General features: G+C 33.0%; 1 protein-coding gene across 1 annotated transcript in view; it reads left to right on the top strand.

Annotated features, from left to right (window-relative positions):
- Nucleotides 1-14122, top strand: part of LOC132735627 (disintegrin and metalloproteinase domain-containing protein 10-like) — a 58699-nt gene that overhangs the window by 8855 nt on the left and 35722 nt on the right. Inside the window, exons 2-5 of the mRNA XM_060722602.1 lie at nt 4303-4438; nt 5760-5878; nt 8858-9035; nt 13804-13927. Of these exons, the coding sequence (XP_060578585.1) occupies nt 4303-4438; nt 5760-5878; nt 8858-9035; nt 13804-13927 (557 nt within the window). The remainder of the gene's footprint in view (nt 1-4302; nt 4439-5759; nt 5879-8857; nt 9036-13803; nt 13928-14122) is intronic.

Below are 14122 nucleotides of genomic sequence, written 5' to 3'. Positions count from 1 at the left end.
TCATATAAATCTTGCATGCTCTGAGGGATCAGTAATTGATTTAGGTCACAGAACTTTTAATAACGGACCTTCATGTCAATAGCATAAAAACCACTTATAAAGATATGCTCAATATTTAATTGGTTTATAACTCAAGTTTACCTTAATTGGTCTGTAACTCAATTTTACCTTAATTGGCCTATAACTCAATTAATTTTACCTTACTGTAATTGGTATCTTACTCAATTTTACCTTTATTTGTCCACTCAGGTGTCTGTTTTACTGAGGAACAAGCATTGGGGAAAGCAGCTCTTTAAGAATTCCTTTTCCAAAGATTTGTTAATTTTGCTCTGCATTGCATGTAAAAGCTCTTAAAAACATACACATTTGAACAAAGCATAAGGTTTAGTTGGTAGGTTTGATTAAATTTAAACAACTAAGCTTTTAATTTGTATCATATTTTATGAGCACGGGAATTAGATTGGTTTATGGTTAGTAAAGAAATTTAATTAATTAGCCCGTCTGTAATTGTATTAAAATTTTGTGCATGTTGTTTTTGTTGTACATGTTGGACAGAAGAACACAGACTGGTTTTTGTTATCACTATATTGTCTCTTATAGAATCAATAACCAGTCCAACAACAATGAGGTCATGTGATAACTGGATTACCAAGTTTTACATTATTGTTCATCTGTTAATTCTCCTCCAATTATTGTCCCAGTTATTGTCCTTGTGTGAAATTCTGATAGAGCTGTTGTAAGGGAACTGATTCGGTTTAGTGAAGTGGATTGGTCGGTTATTTAGTGAGCACATTTTAAAGTGGATTGGCCTACCATACATGTATATCAGGGCACATTTTCAAAAGTATTTCAAATTTTTGACAAAAACAATAGTAATATTTTATTTGGATATCATTGTTAAATATTTCTTGACAAGAAAGGTTTTATAAGTGATTTAGAAAATCATTTGATTTAACATATTTTATAAGTGCCAATTAAGTTACAATGTGATAACAACGAAAGTGACTGGCACTGTCCGGGAATGAAACCAGGGCCACTAGATTCACAGTCTAATGCTCTACCTAATGAGCTAAACCGGATGGTTCCTGTAATAAATGGTAAATTAAAAGGTCAGAAGTGGCATATTGAGCTATGTTTTATAAGCACTTGCTTATATTTTATTGAAACTTAGAAAGAATGTCAAGCTATCAACTTTTTGTAGATTAGAGACCTGTGAAATAGAACATTCTTTTATTATATATTAAATTATAATGTAAAAGTCACAAATTAGCATAAAAAACAACTACAAATATTTTACCACTGTAATTTAGTTGTTGTTTTAGAGGTAGGGTGTATTATTTATTTACCTTCAAGCAACATTAATCAGGTTACAGTCATCTACACAATTACATTACATTAATAACTCGAGTCATGTGTTTATAATATAGTCATTCACATGTATATAGTTTCATATACATGTACAACTGTTTAGTGATTTTAATTGACAGTTGTAATTATATAGCTGTCAATACACGAGTCATGACTAAATTGATATCTGAGAATACTGAAAGTATTTAATGATTAATCATGGCTGACATAAAAATATAACCACATTATCTGAAATTTTATAAATTATTTTCATCTTATATTTACAGGTAATTGTCATAACATATATATCGTCACATTGGTGCTATAACAGCTTAACTCCTATAAAATCATAAAAAGAGTTAACCCATTACTGTACTTATTGCCAGGCGACAATATAGAACTCACTACATTTTATATGTACATGTATCATAATTGTTACATAAAATTGAAAGGGATTTAAGAACGAAAGGAAACTGTTCCTCTCCCTAGATAGAGATTATAGATGTTACTTAAGAAGCTTTTTTTTCCCAACCTTGTGCCTTAAGATTTGATCATATGTTAAAATGTCAGTTGTAACAGATGTAACATGTATTATGTGTTGATTGTTAATTGATTCTTGTTAATTACAGGTGAACTTTCACCAGTAATTCATGATATATACAGATGTTGTCATTTTAATATCAAGAACTTCAACAAAACAATGTTAACAGTCATACATCTTCCTATAGAACTGTCAAACATGTTAATTAAAAAAAAATCACAACAAACTGTTACATAAGCTAATGAAAACAGTTCTTTTTAGCTGATATTTGGTTTCAAACCTTGAAATCGAATATTTTATTTATCTAAGACTTAATACACGTTTTCAGTGTATTTTGTATTAAAAGACTGAAGCTTGCCTTTCCATTACTTAGGCCAGCAGCTTAACCAAATACAAAAACAATTGAACAATGTTTAATGTAAGATGTCATGACTGGACTGAAATTTTACAAGATATTGTATTATATCAAATAAGACAAAGGCATCTAATATTCAGGGGCAGTAAAATCAATTGTCCGTAATTATTTTCCAGGTAGTCTGAGCTAGAAATATCCTAAAGCTAATGTACAAAATTTCAAAAAGTAAAATGAAGATTTCCTAGAATTTACTGTATAAGTATTGTATCATAGGGACAAGTATAAAGAAATTACTGCTTGAGATAAGACAGAAATGTTAGTCAAAATAAGATTGTATAATCTTAAGATCAATTTACAATGTAAGTTATACACCTGGGTAAATAAATGTAATATTATACCAAGTTTATATACCTGATATATAATACCTGAATAGTGACGATCATAATGTCAGGGTGACATAAAAATCTTCCTGTTTGGGTAATGTTAGAATTATATATTATACTATGTCAAGTATAACAAATAATCTAAGGTTGGTGTATAGGTTAAAAGTAATATGACAATTTTTTTTTTTCTGGTATCGAGAAGAAATGGTTGTTATGATAATATCATATACAATGTCATGACTGTATAAATGTTTAAAAAATAAATGGGGTTGTAGGTTAAAAGTTATACCATAATAAAGCAGTTATTCTGGTATTTAAAATGTATGATCAAGAAGAATTGGTTGTTATGATTATATTATATATGATACAATGTCATGTATAAATGTTGAAAGAATAAAAGCGGGTGTTTGTTAAAAGTAAAGGGGCCTCCGTGGCCGAGTGGTTAAGGTCGCTGACTTGAGATCACAGGTCCCTCACCGCTGTAGGTTCGATCCTCACTCGGGTCGAAATCTTTCATGTGAGGAAGCCATCCAGCTGGCTTACGGAAGGTCGGTGGTTCTACCCAGATGCCAGCTCTTGCCTGAAATAATGCCCGGAGGGGCACCTGGGGTCTTCCTCCACCAATAAAGCTGGAAAAAAATCGATGAAAAATCTCGGCGGGACGCTCTAGGAAGGCCCGACTTGAGTGTACGGTCGCCCATATGGGCTTTCCGGCGGCGACCTTAAATAAACGCATCAAAAAAAAAAATGTTAAAAGTAATATAACAAAATATTTTTTCTAGTACTTTTATATATGATACAATGTCATGTATAATTACATTTAAAGAATAAAGGCAGGTAATAGGTTAAAAGTAATATAACAAAATATTTTTTCTGCAATATTTAAAATTTATGATTTTACTGATATGAACAAAAATATCAATTTGAAACATTATACAGGAGAAATACAGTATATTGAGAGTTTTACAAAATGCGGCTGAAAATTCAACCCACTTGTAAAACTAATTGACATCTTTATTTATCCTATAATTATTGATATAAAGGGAAAAAGGAAAATTGTATTATCAGGCTAACGTAATTAACCCACCTTTGTGTTTTGTTGTTGTTTGGGGGTAGGGGGGTCAATGTGTTTGGGGATGGTGGTTGTTAATTTTTAGTTAATAGAATGTTAAAATTCTAAGTGACGTACATTGAACATTTACAATGTATATGATGAATTATAATATTGTATTCTAGAACATTTTATTATCCACTATATAAAATATAATATATATGAAATATCCTATCATAATTATCTCACAACTTTTGTCAAGTTGCCTACAACTTTCATGTTTATATAAATTCTTTCATTGTTTGTTATTATACATGTCTAATACTAAATACAGGAAGCTATCTTTCTAGCTTATGGAACGTCGGTGGTTCTACTCAGGTGCCAGTTCGTGCCTGAAATAATGCACGGAAGGGCACTTGACATCTTCCTCCACCAGTAAAGCTTGAACGTCGCCAAATGACCTAAACTGTATTGGTGTGATGTATAACCCAAACAAACAAACAAACTAATACTACATAGGCTGTCAAAGTATTAACTATTCATATATATAACAGATCTTTGTAATATAGACCAAATTTACTTTAAATTCGACTTGTAATTAATTGTTATTATTGTTTTATTTCAGAGTGTAAACAATTAGACGAGTATATACTGCACTATGAGGAATTGACATATAACACAGAACAACTACACAATAAACATATGCGGCATAAACGTTCAATAGATAACGCAGTGCATTTAAACTTAAATGCATTTGATAAGTAAGTTAGTCTTAAAAGTTAGAATATGCAAGAAAAAATCTCTGACATATGTTTGCGGTTCGGATCGTGATATCCGTCCCTTGGGAACCCGCCCATGGGCAGATCCCTTCGGGACGGATATTTCGGTCCGAACCGCAAACATGTCAGATATTTTTATTATTTATGAACTTGATGGTCATTTGTCTCTCACTGCTGATGTAGAAATCATGTGGGATAAGTTGTCAATCACTTGCGGAGAAATAGGGTAATTCCTTGTTAGTTAATCATAAACCAGATGGTGCCAGTCAATTTTAACCAGGTGGTGCCAGTCAATGTTTATTTTAATTGGACTATACTGGTAATAAGCAGACATTTTTGGTTGGTAGTGGTCAAAGCTCATAAAAAGAGGTCGGCACTTGGTTAGACAGTCACTATTGATTGATAGTGGTCAAAGCTCACCAATAGTGGTCAAAACTGGGTAAAAACTGTCACAGTCAAAACTCATCAATAGTGGTCAACACTAGATATTTATATTTTTCTTGATGTATTTTGAATGAATACTTTGATGATAAGTGTATGTTAAGATTGGCTTTTTATCAAAGAAAGGGTATAACATTTCTTTGGTGTTTAGGTTTATAATTTATAGTATGTATAATTCAACAAAATAGAGATAAGTAGATAATAAATATTCAAGGGTAGAATGTGATAACACTTCATGTGAATTGTATCAATAAAAAGATTAGATTTTTACATCCTGGAGTTGTAGATCATTGGGAGAGCATTTTGTTATTTGTCTGTCAGTTTGTTTGTTTGTTTTATTCACAAAACTTGAACTTTGATGATAACGCAGAAGTCTTAATCCAACCCACAGCCTTCAAACTTCATGTATATTGATAAGGTTAACACACCAGACCAACTTAGAGGTCAGGTGGTCAAAGGTCACTATGGTTAAAGTCAAGGTCACCAGGGTAAATGAAAAAAGCACCGCATTAATTCGTATGTTACAAAGGTCTTTCCTTGTGGTTTTTGCCATTTACATTTGAATTACTTGGATTGCCTAATTATTGAATGCTTTAAATCTTCTGAAAGGGGTGTCAGTGACAGAGCACTGGTAAAAAATTTTGACTTCAAGGTACTTGAATGTATCCCTCTGCTCTCCTTTCATCAACCATTTAACATGTTGTAAATGCATTATTTAATGTAACAAAACTCATGAATGCCTAAAGATCTAAAGAATTAAAAAAATCATTTCTGCAGTCTTTATGTATGTAAAAGGTAAAAGTTTTTTGGAAAAAAATCTGGCTAATATAAATACTTGTAATTTTCTATTTTCTTATTTCAGAAACTTCAATTTACGTTTAAAGCATGATGCATCTGTGTTCACACCAGACTTTGTGCTCGAGTTCAATGGGACAAAACAAAGACCAGACTTGTCCTTCATTTACCAGGGAGAAGTTAAAGGTAAGTGTGATTTCTTGGTAATAAAAATGAATGACGATCAGTACTGTATGGTTCAGGTTGTGAAAAAGTACTTTAAGGTTCAGGGTGTGAATAAGTACTGTTACAATGTTCAGGGTGGGAATAAGTACTGTGATGTTCAGGGTGTGAAAAAGTACTGTATGGTTCAGGGTGTGAATGAGTACTGTTATGTTCAGGTTGTGAATAAGTACTGTTTGGTTCAGGGTGTGAATAAGTACTGTATGGGTTATGGTGTGAATGAGTACTGATATGTTCAGGTTGTGAATAAGTACTATTTGGTTCAGGGTGTGAATAAGTACTGTATGGTTTAGGGTGTGAGTAAGTACTGTTTGGTTCAGGGTGTGAATAAGTACTGTATGGTTTAGGGTGTGAGTAAGTACTGTTTGGTTCAGGGTGTGAATGAGTAGTGTTACAATGTTCAGGGTGGGAATAAGTACTGTGATGTTCAGGGTGTGAAAAAGTACTGTATGGTTCAGGGTGTGAATGAGTACTGTTATGTTCAGGTTGTGAATAAGTACTGTTTGGTTCAGGGTGTGAATACGTACTGTATGGGTTATGGTGTGAATGAGTCCTGATATGTTCAGGTTGTGAATAAGTACTGTTTGGTTCAGGGTGTGAATAAGTACTGTATGGTTTAGGGTGTGAGTAAGTAATGTTTGGTTCAGGGTGTGAATAAGTACTGTATGGTTCAGGTTGTGAATAAGTACTGTAATGTGCAGGGTGTGAATAAGTACTATAATGTTCAGGGTGTGAATAAGTACTGTAAGGTTCAGGGTGTGAATAAGTACTGTAATGTGCAGGGTGTGAATAAGTACTATAATGTTCAGGGTGTGAATAAGTACTGTAAGGTTCAGGGTATGAATAAGTACTGTTACAATGTTCAGGGTGTGAATAAGTACTGTTACAATGTTCAGGGTTTGAATAAGTACTGTAAGGTTCAGGGTGTGAATAAGTACTGTAATGTGAAAAATTACTATAATGTTCAGGTTGTGAATAAGTACTGTATAGTTCAGGTTGTGATTAAGTACTGTAAGGTTCAGGGTGTGAATAAGTACTGTATGGTTCAGGGTGTGAATAAGTACTTTATGGTTCAGGGTGTGAATAAGTTCTGTTATGTTAATGGTTTGAATAAGAAAATAAAAAAAATGTTAAATTCATTGTGTGAATAAATACTTTTAATTTTTTTATGCAAATAAGTACTGTAAGGTGCAGGATATGAATGAGTACTGTCAAGTTAAAGGTTTAAATAAGAACTGTAAAGTTTAGGTTGTGAATAGTACTATCAGTGTTAAGATGTGAAAAGGTATTGTAAGATTCAGGGCTTGAATAAATAATGTAAGAGACAGGGTTTAAAAGTACTGTTAAATACAGTGCGGGATCAGTACTGTTAGGTTCAGGTTTCTGGCAATTTGTCCCTGAAATAATGCATGGAGGGGCACCTGAGGTCTTCCTCCACCAGTAAAGCTGGAAAGTTGCCATAATATGACCTATACTATGTTGGTATGACATAAAATCCAACCAAAAAAAAAAGGAAGAAAAAAAATTAATGGGGAAAGAACAATGACAATTATAATGCTAATAATTTATAATAGTAAGGCAAGATGTAATAGCACAATGTAACACAATAACCTTTACTTCCTGTTGTAGATAATAAGCAAGGTGATATTTAACTCAGGAAGTTAAAAAATTTATAATCAGTAAAATAAAAAACAGTGTAGTATATTATAATTGTCTATAAGTTAAAGTATAGAACATTTTTAAACAGATTAAGATATTTTGATAACAATATTTTTCAATATCTTGTTTTGCTTTTAAAAGATTTTAGTGCCAGTTTTTCCAAAAAATAATTTGTTCCTCTTCGCCAAGTTGTTTAATAGCCATAACATTGTCAGTTAGTTGTAACGGCCTAAAACCAACCAAATAAATATTTGTTGTTGTTTTTGTTTCATAGAAACTAATACATTAAAAGCCATCCTTATAAAATCTGATACTACAGGTTTAAAGGCACATTATGCCTCAATTATAAGTATTAATTTTTTCCTTCTTTTTAAATGGCAAACATGAATTTTATAAAATTTAAATAATTGTTTTAGATACAGTACATGCTTCACAAGGAAGAATTTGACACATAAAATAAAATCACACTTTTGAGAAATTAAGATAAATGCTTATTTCGGACATAATGGGGCTTTAATAAAAATCAAGAATTTAAATAACAGTGACATGTACATGATTATTTATTATATACTTATAATTGTAATATTGAGAAATATTGATGAAATAGAATGCATATTTTCATTTATCATATTTTCACTGTAAAAAAATTATTTTTCAAAGCAGTGAAATAAATAATTATTATTTATCCCTATTTTCACTGGTGTCCTTCCTAACTAGTTTAAACTAAATTCATATCAAATAAATAATTATATGAGCCGTGTTATGACAAAACCAACGTAATGCGTTTGCGACCAGCATGGATCCAGACCAGCCTGCGCCTCCGCGCAGTCTGATCAGGATCCATGCTGTTCGCTATCAGTTTCTCTACTTGTTATAGGGTTTGTAAGCGAACAGCATGGATCCTGATCAGACTGCGCGGATGCGCAGGCTGGTCTGGATCCATGCTGGTCGCAAACCCATTATGTTGGTTTTGTCATGACATGGCTCATATGGAAGTCTCTTTCCTCACTAATAACTGTAAGATCCAATATGAGTAAAAAGTATAAATATAATAAATAGAAAATTTAAAGTTTTTTTTTATAAATATACAGAATTTAATTTCATCTCTTGGCATGAAAATTATATCATATTTCACTAAAATATACCATTACTAAAGTCTTAATAGAAAAAATTGAATATCCTTCTATGTGCCACTTGATGAAAATAAATCTTTACTTAAGTATTATAGGAAAAAAAAAACTTGAATATCTTCTATTTCTGTTAGTGAATAATTTATATTTACAGATAAACCGGGCAGTTCTGTGATGGGTGGGATTATACAGGGTGTGTTCACTGGTTCCATTCATATACCCAGTGAGCAAGAGACATATCATGTAGAAAACAGTTACAGATTTTTCGATAAGAAGCCACAGTTCCATTCTGTCATCTATAAAGAAAGTGACATGAACCTGGACCCATTCAGGTAATTTTTATGGCCCCTCCCCTCCCCCATACCACACCCCCCATAATTTTGAACGTGTTCTTGTACAATAACACACAGTTCAAATTCAGATTCCTAGTAATATAATTATATGAATGATTAACTGTTTTCAAACTTGCCGCAAAAGGTTCAAATCAGGCGTGCTATCACACCTGATGGTCTGCTCTTTTTGCTTTGAAATCAATACAATTACATTGTGTGTTTTTTTTAAAACAATGAATGGCTTTGTCTTAAGATTGTAAGATAGACTAGTCCAATTTAAAGTGAATAAGGGCATAATGTTAGGTCTGTAATACTGTCATAGAGTTCAGTAGTATCAAGCATGACAATAATACCCTGAAATAATTATATGAGCCGTGTCATGACAAAACCAACATAATGGGTTTGCGACCAGCATCCGCGCAGTCTGATCAGGATCCATGCTGTTCGCTTACCAACTCTATTACAAGTAGAGAAACTGATAGCGAACAGCGTGGATTCTGATCAGACTGCGCGGATTTGCAGGCTGGTCTGGATCCATGCTGGTCGCAAACCCATTATGTTGGTTTTGTCGTGACACGGCTCATATATAGATGTTCTTGGTAAGTGTGAGGTTCATGATCTGATATAAAATATCTATATATATCAGATAAAAAGATGTTCTAGAACAAAATATTATTATTCATCATTATACTATATGATCTTAATATATCACTTTAAATTCCGTAAACTTTTTTTTCCTCCAAGAAATATTTTATAAGTACATGTATATCCAAATTATATGGTGGTTTTTTTTTTATTTATGCCACCGCAGCATCTGCGATGCGGTGGCATATAGCGATTCACCTGTGTGTGTGTTTGTTTGTGTGTGTGTGTGTTATATAGATTATATAGTGAACTTAAAAAATCTTCTTGTGAAAAACCACTAGTCCAATTTAAACCAAACTTGGCAGGATTGATCCTTGGGTGAAGGGCTTCCAAAGTTGTTCAAAGAATTTCATTCCATGCAGAAATCTGGTTGCCATGGCAACCAAAAGGAATTAGAAGAATAAATTTAAAAAATCTTCTTGTAAAGACCCAGAAGGCCTAGAGCTTAGATATTTTGCATAAGGCATTGTCTGGTAGACCTCTACCAAGATTGTTCAAATTATAGCCCTGGGGTCAAAATCGGCCCCGCCCCAAGGGTCATTGATTTTCACTATATGTACATATAGTAAAAACTAAAAATACCTTCTTGTAAAGACCCAAAAGGCCTAGAGCTTAGATATTTTGCATAAGGCATTGTCTGGTAGACCTCTACCCAGATTGTTCAAATTATAGCCCTGGGGTCAAAATGGGCCCCGCCCCGGGGGTCATTGATTTTCACTGTATGTACATATAGTAAAAACTTAAAATACCTTCTTGAAAAGACCCAAAAGGGCTAGAGCTTAGATATTTTGCATAAGGCATTGTCTGGTAGACCCTTACCAAGACTGTTCAAATTATAGCCCTGGGGTCAAAATTGGCCCGGCCCCAGGGGTCATTGATTTTCACTATATGTAAATATTGTTAAAACTTAAAATACCTTCTTATAAGGACCCAAAAGGCCTAGAGCTTAGATATTTTGCAGAAGGCATTGTCTGGTAGACCTCTACCCAGATTGTTCAAATTATAGCCCTGGGGTCAAAATCAACCCCGCCCCGGGGGTCATTGGTTATCCTTACATGTATATAGTAAAAACTTACCGTAAAAACTTAAAAAAAAATCTTCTAGTAATTGTCAAATGCTAGAGGTAAGATATTTTGCATGAAACATAGTGTAGTGAAGCTCTAGCAAGATTGTTCAAATTATAACCCTGGGGTCAAAATTGGCCCCACCCCTAGGGGTCATTGATTTTCACTATGAACATAGAGTAAAAATTAAAAAATCTTCTTATCTGAAGGTACAAGGCTTAAAGCTTTGATATTTGGTATATAATATCATCTTTGGGTCCTCTACTAAAGTTGTTTTAATTATACCCCTAGTGTTGAAATTGCCCTGCCCCAGAGGCGCTAGATTTCCTTATATGTATAAAGTAAAAACTTGAAAAATCTTCTTCTCTGAATTGACAAAAGGCTAGAGTTTGAAATATATGGCATGAGACTTTGCGAAGTGAACCTCTACCAAGATTGTTCAAATTTTAGCCCTGGGGTCAAAATTGGTTCCGCCCCGGGGGTCATTGATTTACATTATGTATATCTAGTAAAAAAATAAAAAATATTTTTGTCTGAAGGTACAAGGCATAGAGCTTTCATGTTTGCTATATAATATCATCTATAGGTCCTCTACCAAAGTTATTCAAATTTTTCCCCTGGTGTCAAAACTGGCCCTGTCCAGGGGCATGATTCTCATTATGTACACATAGTAAAAACGGAAAATAAAACAAATGTTTTCTGAATGGGAGAAAGCTTCAGCTTAGATATTTGACTTGAAATGTTGTTTGGTGGACCTGTATCAAGATTGTTCTGAATTAAACCCTTGGGTCAAAATTTTGCCTTGACCAAGGGGACAGTGACCTACTTTCTTGTCCTTTGATGTACAGCAATGAAATTTTGACCATGTGCACAGTTTTAGTTGTAAAATTGAACTTTGATATCAGGTGACCTAGATTTTGATAATGTGACCTACTTTCTTGTGCTTTGATCTACAGCTATGAAATTTGAACCATGTGCACAGATTAAGATGTAAAGTGGACTTTGATATCAGCTTACCTAGATTTTGACAAAGTGTCTTACTGTGTTGTCCTTTGATGTAGTCATGAAATTTGGCTGTGTGAAATATGACCTTCACCACCAAATTCACTAGACTCAAGTGCATTGATATATTCCTGCTCTGATCTTTTATTTGATTAACAATAGATTTAATCACTAATCTGATAATAAGAATTAGATAGGTCAGGGATCTATGCATTATGACAATCTTCAATTGTATAGAAACAAAAAAAAATCTGTTCCTACACTACTATTTAGTGTTGTATTAATGCGGTGGCATAGCATTTTTCTCAAATGCAATCTTGTTTAAATATATGAAATGCTTATGGAAAGTGTGCCCATTGAAGACTAATCCACTTTAAGATATTTAAGTGCGATAAGGGTTGAGTTCAAAGAATTTGAAGGAGAAATTGTGTATTATATACTTGTATCATTGTAGGTAGTGCCATTATATCAATTGCTAATTGATTAATTAATTAAGAGTTTAACTACATTGAGTAGAGAAGAAATTTTTATATGATTATCTATTATTATTTGCTCATATGACATCAACATTCATTTAATTAAAGGCACATTATGCTTCAGAAATGAATTAATTTTTCCTTCTTTAGAAAGAGCAGACATGTGTTTTACATACATGTCATGTAAAAAATAATGGATTAAGAGCAAGTTAGATGCTTAACATCTGAAGAAAATAGCACTGAACTCTTTCATAAATTATGGTGGCTGATTTGGTACACTTTGCGCGTTGCTTCGTCAATAGCGACAACACAACCTATATTGTTATTGCCTATTCCTCTTGTCTTCCTGTCGCTAGCCATAATAAATGGTGATAAGCGTCTCGCATATTCTAAATACATTATTATAAACAACATTAAAAAACACATAAGAAAAAGTGTAACTATTTCTAGGGCTTTAAATGTGCCTATAAAACATTCTTTCTCTTATTTTGTGTACTTACATGTAAGTATTATCATTTTTTATTACATGCTTTTCGGTGGTTTATAGAAATATATCAGTGAAATAAAAACTGATAATTTCACTGTTTTAAACAGTGAAATTATCCATTTGGTAATTTCACTGTTTTGAATATTTAAGCCTGTTACGTTGTTTCACTGAAATACAAGCGTTCACAGTACTAGAAACCAACTTAATGAAGTGACGTCGTAAATGATGTCACGTTGTGTTATTATTTGGCGCCCTTTTTATTTAGTACGGGGTAAAAATGTCTTTTTAAACGTTTCTTTGCATATAATAAAAAGAAAATTTGTTTAGTTTTATGTAAGATCGAAATATATTTCACCTCGTGAACACCAAAAATTCATATTTCACTCGTGGCAGCGCCACTCGTGAAATATACCTTTTGGTGCTCACTCGGTGAAATATATTCCGGTCTTACACTGAACTAAACAAATATTCTCTATATATTACCCTCAAGTACTCAGTCTATTTATGAGGAAATAACGTGAAGCATTATAGAATAAATACTCTTGCATATCAACTAGATTTTCTAGGTTTTACACTGATGCTGTGTCAACTTTCTGCTGTAAGATTTAATTTCTTGAAGGTTGAAGGCTGCTAAATCAGGTGAAATGAACAGATTTAATAAAACCAATATGTGCAATTTTTTACCTACTTGTGTATTCATTGTTTTAGTTCTTAATTGTTATACTTTCAGGCTAAATGAACATTTCATTGTTTAACTTTAATCTGTTATATTACTAAGATTATTTATTTATCCTGATCTTTAACAGGCTGTAAGGCAATTTGCTTAAAACCTATCCCATACCATATTATCACTGTCATGTGTACAAATATATTCTATATGAAAAACTTTACCATACTATATTTGCTAAAATAAAAATCTATTCCATACTGTGTCATTACAATCATGACTAATAAGTTTGTCTACGAAAAAAACCCCAAAAAACACCTTTACAATACTATTTGTGAAAAAAACCAACACAGAAACCTCTACCGTACTATTTGTTAAAAAAAAACCGAAAAACCCCATTAAAACCTCGACCATACTGTATGTTTAGGGAGAGAAGACTCAGGGAAAAAAGAGATGCTGAAAAGTTGGGGACATGTGGTAATACAAACGCCAAAGAATGGATGAGACAAGTTGTAGCTTCAGAGATAAAAGAAATTAACAGAGCTAAAAGGGTAATACATTGTAGTTTTTAAAGTGCATAAAATGAATATGAGCCGCGTCACGACAAATTTAACATAATGGGTTTGCGACCAGCATGGATCCAGACCAGCCTGCGCATCTGCGCAGTCTGATCAGGATCCATGCTGTTCCCTATCAGTTTCTCTACTTGTGATAGGGTTTGTAAGCGAACAGCATGGATCCTGATC

This window comes from Ruditapes philippinarum, unplaced genomic scaffold (genome assembly GCF_026571515.1).
Source record: "Ruditapes philippinarum isolate M1 unplaced genomic scaffold, ASM2657151v2 ctg464_1_1_1_1, whole genome shotgun sequence".
NCBI lineage: Eukaryota > Metazoa > Mollusca > Bivalvia > Venerida > Veneridae > Ruditapes > Ruditapes philippinarum.
This window is presented reverse-complemented; position numbering and strand designations above follow the sequence as displayed.